Raw genomic sequence first — 18,938 nt, forward strand, 5'->3', positions numbered from 1 at the left:
AGTACAAAAGAATATTCGCTCCGAAGTTTCTCATCAGCAGTTCGCTTCCCCCACGGGAAACCCCGTGCCTGGAGTCTTGCCGCTGGGCCGTGCGTGACCGCAATCAGTCGGAGGAGTGATCCAACGAGTGAGAGGGAGCGACATCGGTCGCGTATCCACCGCACGGACAGCGGGGTCTGGCACACTTTCATCTTACGGCTCTTAGTTTATTATTTTAGTTTGAGCCAACACTTTCTATCGTGGTACTTTTATTTGCTTCCGTAAGTTGGTTTTCATTGTGTCGGAGGAATGAAAATATATTACATTTTTTAATTGCGAATGCGGCGATGGGCGTCTATCCCTGGTGTAACGGGCGGATTAGTCCACTCAGCTACCCCAACACGACCACGCTACCCTGGTGTAACGGGCGGATTAGTCCACTCAGCTACCCCAACACGACCACGCTACCCTGGTGTAACGGGTGGATTACTCCACTCAGCTACCCCAACACGACCACGCTACTCTGGTGTAACGGGCGGATTAGTCCACTCAGCTACCCCAACACGGCCACCGAATCGAGGAGAAATGTCACGAAGGGAGGAACCCTCATTCGGGCCGTGACGACGGACGGCGCGACGGGCGGTGATGGCGCATCGCGGTGCCACGGCGACCCCAGTCCCGTGGTCTCGTGACACCCGTGTGTGTGTGTGTTCGTATGTACGTACGCGACACGTTTAACATTACCGTAAGCTATCGGGAGTGTTTACCCTCGTTATAATAGTGTCGATCCGCACAACTCTGTGTTCCACAATTCCGAAACGCGTGCGCGCACAAAAGACAAAGATCTCCCGTGTAGCCCTAACAGACCGTTGGGGCGAGTGCTGTTAGCGAGCACCTATGAAGGCCGGCACAGCACACGAGGGGGTGGGTGGCCAGCACCACGCCCGGCTGCCTTTTTTTCCCCAGTGGCGATGTTTACACACCGCACCGGGTACTCATTTTGAGGCTTAGTTGACCTACGGTAGGCCCAGATATTCGTCACCGATGTTGGCCGTGAGCAGGAATCGAACTTGGGTTACCTGGTTTGTAGAACAGCGCGCTAACCGCTACATTACCGTTCCCCACACAATTGCACACACACACAGTGATACACACACCGCCGCCTCCACCACCACCTCTACCATCACCACCACCGCTCTCGCCCCGCGGTTGTGACGATCGGTGAAGCGCCGTGCGCGTGCGGGAGAGTCAACGGCGGTCGCCCAGAGCCGGCCTCGCGGCCACAGAAACGTGGACTTTCCATTCGCCGCACCGGCTCGGGCGGCGACGGTCGCTCGCGCGCAAGGTACCGGCGGGGTGGCCCACGGTTCGACCCCGGGACGGGGGGCGGGGGGATGACTGTCGCGACCGGCACTCACCGCAACCTCCCCCCCTGCCGCCCTGTCGCGTTACGGTCGATGACCCCCCCCCACGAACCCCCCGGGTGTGTTCTGCTATCCCCACCGCCGCCCACTCCGCCACAATATACAACATTCCCCCCAAGTTGCCCCCCACGCCGCCCACCGCCCCCACCGCCCCCACCGCAATCGCTCGCGCACGACGCGCCGGCCGGAGGAGCGGTCACAGGTACAGGTAGGTCACCCAGTAGACGAGGTTGAAGAGGGCGAACGAGGTGGGGAAGAAGATGCGAGCGTAGGAGTCGAGCTGCACGATGTGGATGTGGGCCCTGCCCTGGCGCCACGCGCCGCTCCGGCACTCGTCCACGCAGCAGAAGAACCCCGAGCAGTCCTTTCCCTCGAGGCAGTCGGCGGCGACGCCGGCGGGGGGGCACCCCGACCGCAGTGGGGGGGGCGTCGGAGGGGGAGGGGGAGGGGCGAGGAGGCGCGAAGGAGCCAGGGCGTTGTTGAGACGCTCGGAGCGCATGCGCACCTTGAGCAGCCCGTGGTAGTGGCTCTGTGTGGGAGGTGAGGGAGGGGGTGGTGGGGGTGGTGGTGGTGGGAGGAGGGGAGGGAGGAGGAGGAGGAGAGAGAGAGGAGAGACATTGCAAGAGTGATTGAGGAGGAAGTGGTGACCATGACGATCTGAGCAGTCGAGGCTCAGCGTCTCTCACTCGGCCATCACAAACCTCCCCGTGGGTGTCTATCCACCCCCCTGCCCCCCCCCCCCCGTCCCCGTCACTTACCTGTGGGGGTCGTGGCGGGGGCTTCTCCTTGGGCTTCTTGCCGGCGTTCTGCTTCTGCTGCATGACGAAGAAGGTGAGCGTGGCGTACTCGATCATGGCGGCGAAGACAAAGAAGAAGCACACCGTGACGAAGAGGTCCATGGCCGTGGCGTACGACACCTTGGGCAGCGTCTTGCGCGAGATGGTGCTCAGGGTGGTCATCGTGAGCACCGTCGTGATGCCTGCACGGGGCGGGGGGGGGGGGAAGGAGCGCGAGAGAGGAGGGGGTGAGAGAGGTAGAGAAGAGAAAGAAGGAGGAGAGGGAGTGGGGGAGGAGGAGTGGGGGAGAAGGAGTGGAGTCGCTGAGTGAGGGAACCGTGAGAGTGACAGTCACTAATTGAGGTTCTGTGCAGGTGTGACCCCAGGTGTGACCCCAGGTGTGACCCCAGGTGTCACCCCAGGTGTGACCCCATGTGTCATCCCAGGTGTCACTCCAGGTGTCATCCCAGGTGTTATCCCAGGTGTCACTCCAGGTGTGACCCCAGGTGTGACCCCAGGTGTGACCCCAGGTGTGACCCCAGGTGTGACCCCATGTGTCATCCCAGGTGTCACCCCCAGGTGTCACCCCAGGTGTGACCCCAGGTGTCACCCCAGGTGTGACCCCAGGTGTCACCCCAGGTGTCACCCAGGTGAGACCCCAGGTGTGCCACAATCTCGGGGCCGCTGGGAATGTGGTGGCCGCCGTGCGTGGATTTGCGTGCCCACCCAGGGCGGTGCGTGCCGGCGTCGCGTCTCTGTTGATCCAGAAGGAGACCCAGGAGAGCACGACGATGAGGATGCAGGGGATGTAGGTCTGGATGGTGAAGTAGCCCATCCTCCGCACCAGCTCAAAGTACACGGCCATCACGACGTAGTCACCTGCCACGGAGACACGGATTGAGATCATGGTTGTGGCTGTGGCTGTGGATTGAGATCGTGGTTGTGGTTGTGGCTGTGGTTGTGGCTGTAGACGGTGGTGGTGGTGTTGGCGGGTGGTACCGGAGGGAGTCTTGAGAATGTTGGTGATGTTGCGCAGGCCGACGAACGAGAACTGGTAGAGCTTCCAGTTCTGTTGGTTGGCGAGCTCCACGGAGCTGCTGCTCCAGCGGTAGATGATCTCGTCCTTCGGGTAGCCGTCTTGCACAACAACAACAACAATCAAACAACATCGCCAACAACAACATCGTCAACAACAACAAGATCGTCAACAACAACATCGTCAACAACAACAACATCGTCAGTTTAACGAATTGCCCGATGATGTTGGATGTAATTCCAAGCGAAACGTCGCACTCAAAATTGTAAATGATGTTGATTTACTCTTCAACACACCGGTAGGCTAAAATAGTGAACTATTTTGTCTTTTTCAACGTGTCACACTTTTTTGCCGATTGGCCGTGTCGGGGGGTGGAGGATTACGACACATTTATACATAACGCGATCTCACCCAAAAACTTTTATTATGAACAACATCGTCGTCGTCGTCGAAGCGTGCGTGGGTATCCGTGTGTGTGTGTATCCGTGTGTGTGTGTGTATCCGTGTGTGTGTGTGTATCCGTGTGTGTGTGGGTATCCGTGTGTGTGTGTGTGGGTGTCTGTGTGTCCGTGTGTTTGTGTGTGTGTGTATCCGTGTGTGTGTGGGTATCCGTGTGTGTGTGTGTGGGTGTCTGTGTGTCCGTGTGTTTGTGTGTGTGGGTGTCCGTGTGTGTGTGTGTGGGTATCCGTGTGCGTGTGTATCCGTGTGTGTGTGTGTGGGTATCCGTGTGTGTGTGTGTGGGTGTCTGTGTGTCCGTGTGTTTGTGTGTGTGGGTGTCCGTGTGTGTGTGTGTGCGTGGGTATCCGTGTGTGTGTGTGTGGGTGTCTGTGTGTCCGTGTGTTTGTGTGTGTGGGTGTCCGTGTGTGTGTGTGCGTGGGTATCCGTGTGTGTGTGTGTGGGTGTCTGTGTGTCCGTGTGTTTGTGTGTGTGGGTGTCCGTGTGTGTGTGTGCGTGGGTATCCGTGTGTGTGTGTGTGGGTGTCTGTGTGTCCGTGTGTTTGTGTGTGTGGGTGTCCGTGTGTGTGTGTGCGTGGGTATCCGTGTGTGTGTGTGTGGGTGTCTGTGTGTCCGTGTGTTTGTGTGTGTGGGTGTCCGTGTGTGTGTGTGCGTGGGTATCCGTGTGTGTGTGTGTGTGGGTGTCTGTGTGTGCGTGTGTTTGTGTGCGTGGGTGTCTGTGTGTCCGTGTGTTTGTGTGCGTGGGTATCCGTGTGTGTGTGGGTGTCTGTGTGTGCGTGTGTTTGTGTGTGTGGGTGTCTGTGTGTCCGTGTGTTTGTGTGCGTGGGTATCCGTGTGTGTGTGGGTGTCTGTGTGTGGGTGTCTGTGTGTGCTGTGTGTGTGTGTGTGGGTGTCTGTGTGTGTGCGTGTGTGCGTGTGTGTGTGTGGGTGTCTGTGTGTGTGTGCGTGGGTATCCGTGTGTGTGGGTGTGTGTGGGTATCCGTGTGTTTGTGTGTGTGGGTGTCCGTGTGTGCGTGGTGACTCAAGTTCGAATTAGCTCACGGCCACCAACACCGGTGAGGATTATCTGAACCGGTCCTGGGCCTCCCCTAGGTCGACTCGGCCTCAAACGAGTACCCGCTAAGTGTGTAGTAAACATCGCCACTGGGGAGACAAAGGCGGTCGGGCGTGGTGTTGACTACCCACCGACTCGTGTGCCGTGCCGGCCTTCACAGGTGCTGCTCGCTAACAGCACTTGCCCCTACAGTCTGTTAAGGCTACACGGGGGATCTTTGTTCTTTGTTTTGTGTGAGCGTGCCTGCATGTGCGTGCGTGTGTGCATGCATGCGTGAGTGTGCATGCATGCGTGTGCGTGCGTGCGCGTGTGTGTGCGTGCATATGCGTGTGTGTGTGCATGCATGCGTGTGCGTGCGTGCATGCATGCTGAGTGTGCGTGTGCGTGCGTGTGGAGGGAGGGGGGGCTGCTCACAGCTGGAGAACTCGAGGGGGCACGCGTGCTCGTCCATGGGGAAGTTGTGGAGCGCCAGCTGACACTCGGCGTGGATCGTCAGCCTGCGGCGCAGCGCGCAGACACACGAGACACACGCGGCGGCGGGACGGACAGACAGACGACTTGGTGAACAGTCAGACCGGTGAATTTCTGGTTTCGGCCGAAACCGAAACCAGACCGAAAGTTAAAAATTGACTTTCGGACGAAATCGAAGCCGAAACCGAAAGTTGAACTTCACTTTCGACCGAGACCGAAACAGAAAAGGTTTATAACCGAAGTTACCGAACAAGATTTATGACACACTGTACTCGCTTTACTACCCGGCTTCGCCCGGGACTTGGATTCACCACGGCCGGCCGCCTTTGTCTCCCCAGTGGCGATGCTGACATACCACACCACTTACTCGTTTGAGGCCGAGTCACCGGAGTGTGTAGAGCACGTGACCCCCCCCCCCCACTCTCACCAGGTGAGTGTAGACCACGTGACCCCCCCCCCCACTCTCACCAGGTGAGTGTAGACCACGTGACCCCCCACACTCTCACCAGGTGAGTGTAGACCACGTGACCCCCCCCCCCCACTCTCACCAGGTGAGTGTAGACCACGTGCCCCCCCCCCCCACTCTCACCAGGTGAGTGTAGACCACGTGACCCCCCCCCCCACACTCTCACCAGGTGAGTGTAGACCACGTGACCCCCCCCCCCCCACTCTCACCAGGTGAGTGTAGACCACGTGACCCCCCCCCCCCCACTCTCACCAGGTGAGTGTAGACCACGTGACCCCCCCCCCCCACTCTCACCAGGTGAGTGTAGACCACGTGACCCCCCCCCCACACTCTCACCAGGTGAGTGTAGACCACGTGACCCCCCCCCCCACTCTCACCAGGTGAGTGTAGACCACGTGACCCCCCCCACACTCTCACCAGGTGAGTGTAGACCACGTGACCCCCCCCCCCACTCTCACCGGAGTGTGTAGAGAACGCGTCCCGTGTTCCAGATCCTCAGCAGCTGATTGGGCGTCGTGATCCAGTGCGTGTCGGCCATCTTGGAGTTGCGGAAGAACGTGTCTGGGATCCAGATCTTGCCCACCATGTTGCTGTTGAGGCGCAGCACCTTCATGGTGTGGTTGAAGCGCAGGCGGCTGTCGTGCCACGTCTGGGCGAAGAACAGGTCGATGGTGTACTCCTGCCACGCGGGACACACGCGCGGGACACACACACATGGGACACAGACATGGGACACACATACACACGGGACACACACACACACAAACACGGGACACACACACACGTGACAAACATCACACGGGACACACACACAGGACACACACACGGGACACACACACGGGACACACACACGGGACACACACACGGGACACACACACACGGGACACACACACACGGGACACACACACACACACATGGGACACACACACACACACGGGACACACACACACATGGGACACACACACACGTGACAAACATCACATGGGACACACACACACGGGACACACACACACGTGACAAACATCACACGGGACACACACACGGGACACACACACGGGACACACACACGGGACACACACACGGGACACACACACACGGGACACACACACACGGGACACACACACATGGGACACACACACACACACGGACACACACACACACACGGGACACACACACACACACGGGTCACACACACACACACGGGACACACACACACGGGACACACACACACACACGGGACACACACACACACACGGGGCACACACACACGGGACACACACACACACACACATGGGACACACACACACACACGGGACACACACACACACACGGGACACACACACACACGGGACACACACACACACACCATGGGACACACACACCACACGGACACACACACGGGACACACACACGGGACACACACACGGGACACACACACACACATGGGACACACACACACACACACGGGACACACACACACGGGACACCACACACACATGGGACACACACACACACACACGGGACACACACACACACACACACACGGGACACACACACACGGGACACACACACACACACATGGGACACACACACACACGGGACACACACACGGGACACACACACACACATGGGACACACACACACACGGGACACACACACACGGGACACACACACACACATGGGACACACACACACACACGGGACACACACACACACACGGGACACACACACACGGGACACACACACACACACACATGGGACACACACACACACGGGACACACACACGGGACACACACACACGGGACACACACACACACATGGGACACACACACACGGGACACACAAACACACACGGGACACACACACACACATGGGACACACACACACATGGGACACACACACACATGGGACACACACACACACGGGGCACACACACACACATGGGACACACACACACACGGGACACACACACACACATGGGACACACACACACACGGGACACACACACACACGGGACACACACACACACACATGGGACACACACACAAACGCGTGCGTGCGTGTGGTCGTTGTTCGACACGCGCGTGTCCTTGTCCATTGACGTGGTCAGTATCAGCAGGGTCTGGGGTAACTCATTTGAGGCTGAGTCGAGCTAGAGGAGGCCCAAGACTGAGTTCACATGTTCATCACCGATGTTTGTATTGACCGTGAGCGGGGATCGAACCGGGCTCTCCGGGTTCGTGGCGCCACCAGACTCCCCACAGGTACAAGGTCGCACGCACAATCACACACACACACAATCACACACACACACACAGACACACACAGACACACACACAATCACACACACACAGACACACACAATCACACACACACACAATCACACACACACAGACACACACAATCACACACACACACACAATCACACACACACAGACACACACAATCACACACACACAGACACACACAATCACACACACAGACACACACAATCACACACACACACAATCACACATACACACAATCACACACACACACAGACACACAAAGATCCCCCGTATAGCCTTAACAGACTGTAGGGGCAAGTGCTGTTAGCGAGCACCTATGAAGGCCGGAACGGTACACGAGGGGGTGGGTGGCCAGCACCACGCCCGACCGCCTTTGTCTCCCTAGTGGCGATATTTACACACCGCACCAGGTACTCATTTGAGGCTGAGGCGACCTAGGGGAGGCCCAGGACCGGTTCAGATAATCGTCACTGGCGGTGTTGGCCGTGAGCGGGAATCGAACCCGGGTCGCCAGGTTCATAGCGCAGCGCGCTGCACTACCGCTCCCCACACACAGACACACACACACAGACACACACACGCACAATCACACACACACACAATCACACACACACACAATCACACACACAGACGAACACACGCACACACAAATCACACACGCACAATCACACAATCAATCACACACACACAATCACACACGCACAATGACACACTAACACTCAATCACAGCGACACACGATCACCCACCCTACACAGGCAGCGAGTGATTGTTTTGATTTCGTAGGAACCCCGCTTGGACCACTTCACGGTCGCTAACGGTGGCCGTTTGGTGCAGTGCAGCATGGAGAGAGAGAGGGGAGGGGTGAGAGGGGAGAGCGAGGAGAGGGGGGGGTAGAGAGAGGGGGAAGGGGTAAGGAGGAGGAGAGAAGAACGTGACATCTTTTGTGAAATCTTTCATTTAAAAAGGGGGGTAGGGGGCACATAAAGCAAAGCATTGAAAAAAAAACCGAAATGATGAACGAAGCAAAGTGCCGACTACACCGAGCATCTTCTTGTTTCCTCTGAAAAAAGGAGCGAGGAGAGAGAGGAGAGAGAGCAGGGGAGAGTATTTTTAGACGCCGTGAATCACGCTCGATGCTCTGCGCATGTGCGTGTGTGTGTACGTGTGTGCGTGTGTGTGTGCGTGTGTGCGTGTGTACGTGTGTGTGTGCGTGTGTGCGTGTGTGTGTGCGTGCGTGTGTGTGTGCGTGCGTGTGTGCGTGCGTGTGAGTGCGTGCGCGTGTGTGCGTGTATGTGTGTGTGTGTGCGTGTATGTGTGCATGTGTGTGTGTGTGCGTGTGTGTGCGTGTGTATGTGCGTGTGTGTGTGCGTGTGTGTGTGTGCGCGCTATTCGAGTCCCATTCCCACGTCCACTCCCCGAACGCACGCGCGACAGCTCGTCACGCGCTGCCTCGTCCCGTCCACCTCGTCACGACGACGACGACTCTCGACTCACGCTCCCTCCCTCCCCCTCCCACTCCGATCAGAACAGGCGCGCACGAGAGAGACTGCTCAGTTGTTCGGCGATTTGTCTCGTTCATCGTGCCGGGGTCTTCTTTGGCTGTTTTCGAGTTTGCTCTCACCGCCTTTTAAGTGCGGGAGGTGCAACACGTTTACACAGAGCAACCACAACCAGGAAACGCCTCGGAAATCCCCTCTCCATCTCTCCACCGCACTCTCCCTCGTGTTTCTAACAACACGGCATCACTTCTGGTCGTCTCGTAGCTTCCTATGAAAGCTCAGAGAGCTCCATCTGCGGCTCTCCACCCTCCACCACGGAGCGCGCGGCCTCCTCCGTCGCCCGCTGCTCCTCGAAGGCCGCCACGGCCGCGGGTGGCGGAGCTCCGGCCACACCGAGGCGCCCACCGGAGCACGGTGGGCGTGTCGGTGGCCAGCTGAGCATGGCCCACGAGTCAATCGACGTGGCCAACCCCAGGTCCCGATCCGTCACAGTTCCGCGGCCTGAAGACGAAGATCGTCGGGGTGAAGTGGACGCTGAACTCGAGCGGCGGAGGTCCCCGATGCGTTTGTCCCTCGGCCCAGAGTAAAGCCGCCTCCAGAGAGAGATGCGGGCCAGGGACCTTTCTCCACACGGCCACCAAGGCAGTGGCATCCAGGAGCCCCTCCCTGTAGCTCCCTATAGGGGCCCCATGTCCCCAAGCCGCCTCCCCGCGAACAATCCGGCGTGCCGAGTGCGCGTCCTGGCCAAGCATCGCTGCGGGAGGTGCAGGCACCGAATCTTTCCTTTGTCGGTGACCGGGCCGCACACGTCCGGTGTGCGGGTGGGTGGTGACCTCGCTGGCCTTGACCGTCGCCGCGAGCACCCTGCCCTTCGCCACTTCAGTCTCGGGGATGAGCTCGGGGGTCGAGGGTCGCTACACCACAGGAGGTGCCGTCAAGGTGGCTGTGGAAGGGTTCCCCTCGCCACGCTGTCCTCCGCAGACGCCCTCATCCTCAAACGCCAGGCGGCCTCTCCCCGATGAAAACAGCGAGGCGGCGTGACTCCTCGCAAGGGACCTTGGGGACAACCTCCGCACCGCCTCCCTGCACCCACTCAAGCTCAAGGGGTCGCTGAACGTGGGTTTGGCGCACGGTGCTTGTTCTTGACAGGACGCGCGACAGGACATGCTACAGGACGTGCTACAGGACGCGCTACAGGGCAGGGCTTCTGCACCGCAGCCGCAGGGCCCAGCTCGGTCACGCGCTCCAACACGCCCTTGTCGGGGATGTGGGGCGGCACGTTGGAGATGACCACTCGTGCTGCCGACGTAGCCAGCGGTTTCGGTGGGACGTCGAGGCCGCCGATGGCCGTCCCCTTCTCGACGGCGGTGTGGGCCGCCCTCTCCGTCATCGGGAAGAAATCGGATTTTCCGTTCACCTTTCTACGCGCGCGTGCGCGATGGAGGCTGGTGGGACGACGGTCGCCGGGGCCTCGATGGTGGTGGTGGTGCTCGAGGCGAAGCAACGGATGCCGCACTCGCACGACGGAAGCAGCAGAAGTCGCTGCTGCTGCTGCTGCCCACTGCGGGGGCTGGGCTAGGAGCAGGGGCCTGAGTGGAGGGTCCCATGACTCCAGCAAGATTGGCAGCTGCAGCCTGGCTGTGTGTAGGAAGCCACGTGGCTCTTCCTACCCCCAACTACGACCTGGTCGAGGTGGCAAAACATTTGGTGCAAGACGGTCTATCACGTGGTGTGTCTATCACGTGGTGTGTCTGTCACGTGGTGTGTCGATCACGTGGTGTGTCTATCACGTGGTGTGTCTATCACGTGGTGTGTCTTTCACCTGGTGTGTCGATCACGTGGTGTGTCTATCACGTGGTGCGTCTATCACGTTGTGTGTGTATCACGTGGTGTGTCTATCACGTGGCTTGTCTGTCACGTGGTGCGTCTGTCACGTGACGCGTCTATCACGTGGTGTGTCTATCGTGGTTCGTCTATCACGTGGTGTGTTTTGACGACGTCTTAAAACTGTGCGCACTGTCACACAGAGCTCCCTCGGAGAGACATTAAAAATAATAGTTAATCACCTTCAGTGGCATAGCAAACAAAACGAGCCGCGTGACACAAACTACAGGGTGTTGAGAACGACCGACCTCGCACGCGAATGGGAGGGCCCAGAGAGCGCGGTGTGTGACGGTGACTCGCGGCAAGGGAAGTAACAGAAACATCGGAGAGGGAGCGACAACACACGACATGATGAACATTGTGAACACGCTCACAAACTTAGCAAGGGGGGTCCAAAGGGGATGGAGTCGGGGGTGCACTGCATCCCCTGCACTCACAGCCACTCACAGCGACTCGTGTGTGTGGTACTGCACCGGCGGCGTGTCCACGTGGAACACACCGAAACGAAAGAAACAAAATGGAATATCACAAACTCCAATAGTTTTAGGAAAACTCAAAATAAAATGGGGAAAAAGGCGCTGTGGCTGTGAAATGATCTCGGGGATTGTGCAGAGAGCAGAGACGCCGCCAGTGGACTGCAGCGAGCGAAGCCCCCACGCCCGAAGCAGTGAAACGCAGCAAAGAACGAAGAGACAAACAAAACGAATGATACAAATGCGTGTAAAGAAGAACACTCACTGGTGAAAAAATAGTGACGAAATGAAAGTGTTTAGAGGTAAGGGCCTGGAGCTCTGCGTGAACACAGCTCTCTCTCTCTGCTCCCCTCCTCTCGATCTCTCTCCCTCCCTCCGCAAAGCGAGCGCTGATTTACCAAACCGTGTCCCGTGCACGAATTGTGGAGATGTTAACGACCTCGCCCGGTGTACGGGAGGTCACCGGCTGGATCCCGACCCTGACGCACGCTGGGCACCTCCGCCACGTAAACAGCGCGAACGGGGAGACAAAGGCGGACGAATGAATAGCTGCTGCTGCTCGCTAACGGCACTTGCCCTAGCAGCAGGCTACACGGGGGAGCTTTGCCTTGGCTTCTTACCATGTTGATGGCGGACACGGGGCCGATGCTGTTGACGAAGATGTCCACTTCCACCTTGGTGGGTCGCACTGCGGGACAGGAGCGGGGTCAGCTGGAGTGGTGGTGATAGTGGTGGTGGTGGTGATAGTGGTGGTGGTGGTGGTGATAGTGGTGGTGGTGGTGGACGTGGTGGTGGTGATAGTGGTGGTGGTGGTGGTGGTGATAGTGGTGGTGGTGGTGGACGTGGTGGTGGTGATAGTGGTGATAGCGGTGGTGGTGATAGTGGTGGTGGTGGTGGTGATAGCGGTGGTGGTGGTGATAGTGGTGGTGATAGTGGTGGTGATGTTGATGGTAGTGGTGATGTTAATAACGTTGGTGATGTTGATGATGGTGATAATGTTGATGATGGTGATGTTGATGATGGTGGTAATGTTGATGATGGTGGTAATGTTGATGATGGTGGTAATGTTGATGATGGTGATGTTGATGATGGTGATGTTGATGATGGTGGTGATGTTGATGATGGTGGTGATGTTGGTGATGTTGATAATGGTAATGTTGATGGCGTTGGTGATGTTGATGATGTTGGTGATGTTGATAATGGTAATGTTGATAATGGTGATGTTAATGATGGTGGTGAAGTTGATGGTGGCGGTGATGTTGATGATGGTGGCGATGATGTTGATGATGTTGATGATGGTAATGTTGATGATGGTGGTGAAGTTGATGGTGGTGGTGATGATGTTGATGATGGTGGCGGTGATGTTGATGATGGTGGTGATGATGGTGATGGTAATGTTGATGATGGTGATGTTGATGATGATGATGGTGGCGGTGATGTTGATGATGTTGACTCACTTCCGATGCCGGGGCGCAGCTTGTTGTCGTACCCCTCCAGCATGCGGTTGAGGATCTGCGTGACGTCACTCTCGTAGACTTTCGGGGCCAGGACCCACGTCTTGTTGAGCGTCAGGTCCTCGTAGTCGTCGCTCTCGATCTTCCCATTGCTGGCACGACACACACCACACACACCACACACACATCACACACACCACACACGCAGCAGCAGCGGGGGTGAGTGGGCACGGCCAATCAGTAAACAAAGTGTCACACTTTCGTTCATTAGGACGCCGTCTTTCCGACAGACCCGTTCTTCACCTGAGGACGGCTGCTTGCGTTGTGGCCGAAACGTCGTGATAATTTTATCTTGTTTTATTTTTATTATTTTATTATTTCCCTTCTACGTGACTTTACCGAAAGAACCAAGAATATAAAAAAGTGTCACACGTTGACACAAGACATAATAGTTCACTACTTTAGCATACCACCGGTGTGTTGAAGAGTGAATCCGCAACATTGACAATCTGAGTAGTGCGACGTTTCGCTGGTAGTTACAACCAGCAACAGCATCGGGCGATTTGCCAGACTGGTGACGTCATCATTTGACCATTCAGGTGCAGAGATCAAAGGCGGAGGAGGGGGGGTTAAACACATCCCTGCTGCGGAGGGAGCTGGTAGGAACGTTGGGTTGCTCGGTCAATGGCCTGCAGGGTCAACGGCGGCGTGGTGTATTCCGCAAATATGCCCGACTGTGAGGGCGGGCACAAGCCGGCGTGAGTAGGTTAAACGTTGAGTTTTATAAGGGCACCACTGGGTGACCAGCCCCTCCCCACCCTACCCACCCAGCCCCTCCCCACCCAGCCCTACCCTCCCCACCCAGCCCCTCTCCACCCTCCCCTCCCCACCCAGCCCCTCCCTTCACGACGGACGGACGGACGCAATAATCCCCTGTGGGCTGGTGTAACCAGAAGGTTCCTACCAGTATGTAATTGATCAGTAATCAGTTCATTGTTATGGTTCCCCTATAGGGAGTTGTGTGTTATCTAATAACTGAACCCAATCGCGATACCTAATCAGGTGCAGAGATCAGAGGAGGGGGGAGAGGGGTTATTGTAATTACAGACTTCGTGAGTAATCAGTTAATTAGTATGTGTTTCCCCCTATAAGGAATTGTAATTGTAAGATGTATTATTTAATAATACGCTTCCAGGCCGCACGAAGCCTGTCTCTGTCACAGCGATTGAAATTATTTGCATTTTTCGCAATTTCAATGGATTCTCTAATTGGTGTTAGCCAGTAATAATGATTTGAATCGGTCCTGTCAGCCTCCTACCGACTCACCCACCCACCAACTCGCTCCTTCACCAACTCACCCAACTCCTCACATCACAACGAATCTCAATGATATTCACAATTATATTCACAACGCAACATGTACACATACACACCACGTACACACACACCACGCACACACACCACGTACACACACCACACACGCGTACACCACACACACCACACACACACCACCTACACACACACACCACGTACACACACACCACCTACACACACCACGCACACACACACCACCTACACACACACACTACGTACACACACACACCACACACACACACACCACCTACACACACACGCCGCGTACACACACACACCACGTACACACACACACACACCACGTACACACACACACCACACACACACACACCATCTACACACACGCCGCGTACACACACACACCACGTACACACACACACCACGTACACACACACACCACGTACACACACACACACCACCTACACACACACGCCGCGTACACACACACACCACGTACACACACACACCACGTACACACACACACACCACGTACACACACACACCACACACACACACACCACCTACACACACACGCCGCGTACACACACACACCACGTACACACACACACGAACCACACACACACCACGTACACACACACCACGTACACACACACACGAACCACACACACACCACGTACACACACACACACACCACCTACACACACACCGCGTACACACACACACACCACGTACACACACACACACCACGCACACACGCACACCACCTACACACACACCACGTACACACACACACCACGTACACACACACACACCGCGTACACACACACACACCACGCACACACGCACACCACCTACACACACACCACGTACACACACACCACATTATTGACACACCACCTACACAATTTACATAATGGATTCGACTCAATGCTGAGCCAATAATCGCCAACAACAGACACGACACACGACACAACACAACACACGACACAACAGACGACACAACGCACACACCACACAACACAACACACAACACAACACACAACAGACGACACAACATACGACACAACGGACACATCGCAATGTATCGTGGATGATGTTCACAAAGCAGAATTCATAAATTGTGATCGACATTTATTAATTTACGAGTGACGCACACGATTCTCGCAACACCACACAAGCACACACACACACGTACACACACAAGCACACATACACACACGTACACACACACATACACACACACGTACACACACAAGCACACACACACACGTACACACACACACAAGCACACATACACACGTACACACACAAGCACACATACACACACGTACACACACATACACACACACACGTACACACACAAGCACACATACACACACGTACACACAGTACACACACACGTACACACACACGTACACACAAGCACACACACACGTACACAAATACACACACACACGCACACACACACGTACACACACACGTACACACACGTACACACACAAGCACACATACACACACGTACACACACACGTACACACACGTACACACACAAGCACACATACACACACGTACACACAGTACACACACGCACACACACACGTACACACACACGTACACACACAAGCACACATACACACACATACACACAGTACACACACACACACGTACACACACACGCACACACACACGTACACACACACACACACGTACGCACGCACACGTACACACAAGCACACACACGTACACACATACACGTACACACACACGTACACACATACACACACGTACACACACGCACGTACACACACACACCACACACACACACGTACACACACCACACACACCACACACGTACACGCCACTGGCTATTCACGATGAAGGCGAACCCACAGCCACACCGCACAGCAATGCATCACCATCGATTAGGGGCTGTCATTGATGGTTCTTAACCAATCCTTAGCCAACAAAGACAAAGATCCCCCGTGTAGCCTGGGGCAAGTGCTGTCAGCGAGCACCTACGAAGGCCGGCACGGCACACGAGGGGGTGGGTTGGTCACCACCACGCCCGGCCGCCTTTGTCTCCCCAGTGGCGACGATTATACGCAGCACTCGGGGATAATTGGAGAATCGTCACCGGTGTTGGCCGTGAGCGGGAATCGAACTCGGGTCGCCGGGTTCGTAGCGCAGCGCTAACCGCTGCCCCACCGCTCCCCATGTCAGACACACACAGACACAGAGACATAGAGAGACACACACACAGACACACACAGACACACACACAGAGACATAGAGAGACACACACACAGACACACACAGACACAACATCATGGGCTCACCATTCCTTATGGACACACACACACTCCCTATAACACACACACACAAACTCCCTATAACACACACACACACTCTATAACATACACACTCCCTATGACACACACACACTCCCTATGACACACACACACACTCTATAACACACACACACACTCCATATAACACACACACACTCCCTATGACACACACACACACACACTCCCTATGACACACACACACTCCCTATAACACACACACACTCTCTATAACACACACACACTCCCTATAACACACACACACACCCTATAACACACGCACGCAGAGACAAAAATCGTCAACTCGATGATTTCGGCGAATAATTTCCTCCCCTAAATTTTGTAAAATTTCACGACAAAGCGAGATTCTGTCTGCAACACGCGAACACAGACACACGAACAACACACACACAACACACACACTGACACACACACAGACCCACACCGACACGCACACACACAGACCCACACACGACACTGACACACACAGACACACACACAGACACACACACGAACACCACACACTGACACACACTGACACACACAGACCCACACCGACACGCACAGACACACAGACCCACACACGACACAGACACACACTGACACACACACAGACCCACACACGACACAGACAAACACACTGACACAGACACACTGACACACACACGAACAACACACACACTGACACACACACTGACACACACACACAACACACACCGACACGCACAGACACACAGACCCACACACGACACAGACACACACACAGACCCACACACGACACAGACAATCCGTTCTTACCAGACACGATGTAGATGCATGACGAACAGGAGAAGGAGTAGAATGAGCATCTTCTCGTGAAACTCGACACGGCTGGCTACTGCAGTTGTCATAGACCCATCACTCTCACCTCTCTCTCTCTCTCTGTGTCTCTCTCTGTGTGTCTCTCTGTCTGTCCGTCTCACATCATCACCAAGCTCCTCGTCCGCACCCACAGTCCTCTGTCCGCTATCGCAGCGACGTGAAGAGCGCGCTGGTGACCAGCGCGAGCAGATGTCAACTCGGTGCCTGCTGACGTCCGCGGACGTTATGGACGCACGATGATGATGATGACGACGACTATTCCTACAACTATTACTGCTGCTACGTCGCTCTAGCAGACAACCACAGCACCACCACCACCACCGCCGCAGGCTCCTTGTTCGTGGTGATGTTGTTCGTGGTGATGTTGTTAGTGGTGATTTCTCCTCCTGCTGCTGCTGTTGTTTATTCGGATGTCAACAACAATTCTGGTTTCCAGTGACCCCCCCCCCAACTCTCTTCCTCCTTCACCCTCCACCACCTCCTCCACCTCCTTCCTCAATCCCCTTGCCCCCCCCCCCCCGACGAGACGAGACCACAGTAGCAGCAGCAGGGCGGAGAAAGCGACGCGATCCGCTGCGGGCTGCTGGTCGCACGGAGCTTGAAGACGCGCGGAGCTTCGTCTCGCTCACTCGCCACAAACATCCACACACACAGCTCCTCGCCCTGCTGCTGGTGGTGGCGGTGGTGGTGGTGGCGGCGGTGGTGACGGTGGTGGTGATGACTTTGAAGGTTGTAGCGGCTTCTGCTGCTGGCAAGGGATGTCGGGTTATATCGGCAATGGCTGCTGCTGGCACTCCACTCTGAATACCAATGAGGTTGACATCCTTTGTGTTGTGTGTGAGAGAGAAGAGCCTGCCGTGTCTGTGTGTGTGTCTGTGTGTGCGTGTGTGTCTGTGTGTGTGTCTGTATGTGTGTGTGTCTGTCTGTATCTATGTGTGTATCTGTGTGTGTGTCTGTGTGTCATGTCATGATATGACAGCATAGCAACAGTCTGGGCCACTGGACAGGTTCCGCAGGATTGGAAGGATGCACTGGTGGTCCCCCTCATTAAGAAGGGAGACCGCACAGACTGTAACAACTATAGGGGCATCTCACTCCTCAGTGTGCCGGGAAAGGTCCTGGCAAGGATTATTCAA

The 18,938-nt window shown here is 56.0% G+C and overlaps 1 protein-coding gene across 1 annotated transcript; it reads right to left on the reverse strand.

Annotated features, from left to right (window-relative positions):
• Window positions 1-1,565: 1,565 nt before the first annotated feature.
• On the reverse strand, window positions 1,566-18,294 carry LOC144951001 (gamma-aminobutyric acid receptor subunit gamma-2-like). Its single transcript, XM_078881222.1, has 9 exons — window positions 17,740-18,294; window positions 13,265-13,413; window positions 12,428-12,495; window positions 6,120-6,340; window positions 5,139-5,221; window positions 3,179-3,316; window positions 2,906-3,058; window positions 2,162-2,382; window positions 1,566-1,932 (listed from the first exon to the last, which is right to left on the reverse strand). The coding sequence occupies exons 1-9, from the start codon at window positions 17,829-17,831 to the stop codon at window positions 1,600-1,602; spliced, it is 1,458 nt and encodes a 485-aa protein (XP_078737348.1). The 5' UTR covers window positions 17,832-18,294; the 3' UTR covers window positions 1,566-1,599.
• Window positions 18,295-18,938: the final 644 nt, after the last annotated feature.

Source organism: Lampetra fluviatilis, chromosome 60 (genome assembly GCF_964198595.1).
Source record: "Lampetra fluviatilis chromosome 60, kcLamFluv1.1, whole genome shotgun sequence".
NCBI lineage: Eukaryota > Metazoa > Chordata > Hyperoartia > Petromyzontiformes > Petromyzontidae > Lampetra > Lampetra fluviatilis.

Coding starts and splice junctions, on each gene's coding strand:
- LOC144951001 (XM_078881222.1), bottom strand. CDS start 17,831: ATGACAACTGCAGTAGCCAGCCGTGTCGAGTTTCACGAGAAGATGCTC. Junction 13,414..17,739: donor ATGCATCTACATCGTGTCTG/GTAAGAACGGAT, acceptor GTGTCGTGCCAG/CAATGGGAAGATCGAGAGCG. Junction 2,383..2,905: donor GCCGGCACGCACCGCCCTGG/GTGGGCACGCAA, acceptor CGCCCCGTGCAG/GCATCACGACGGTGCTCACG.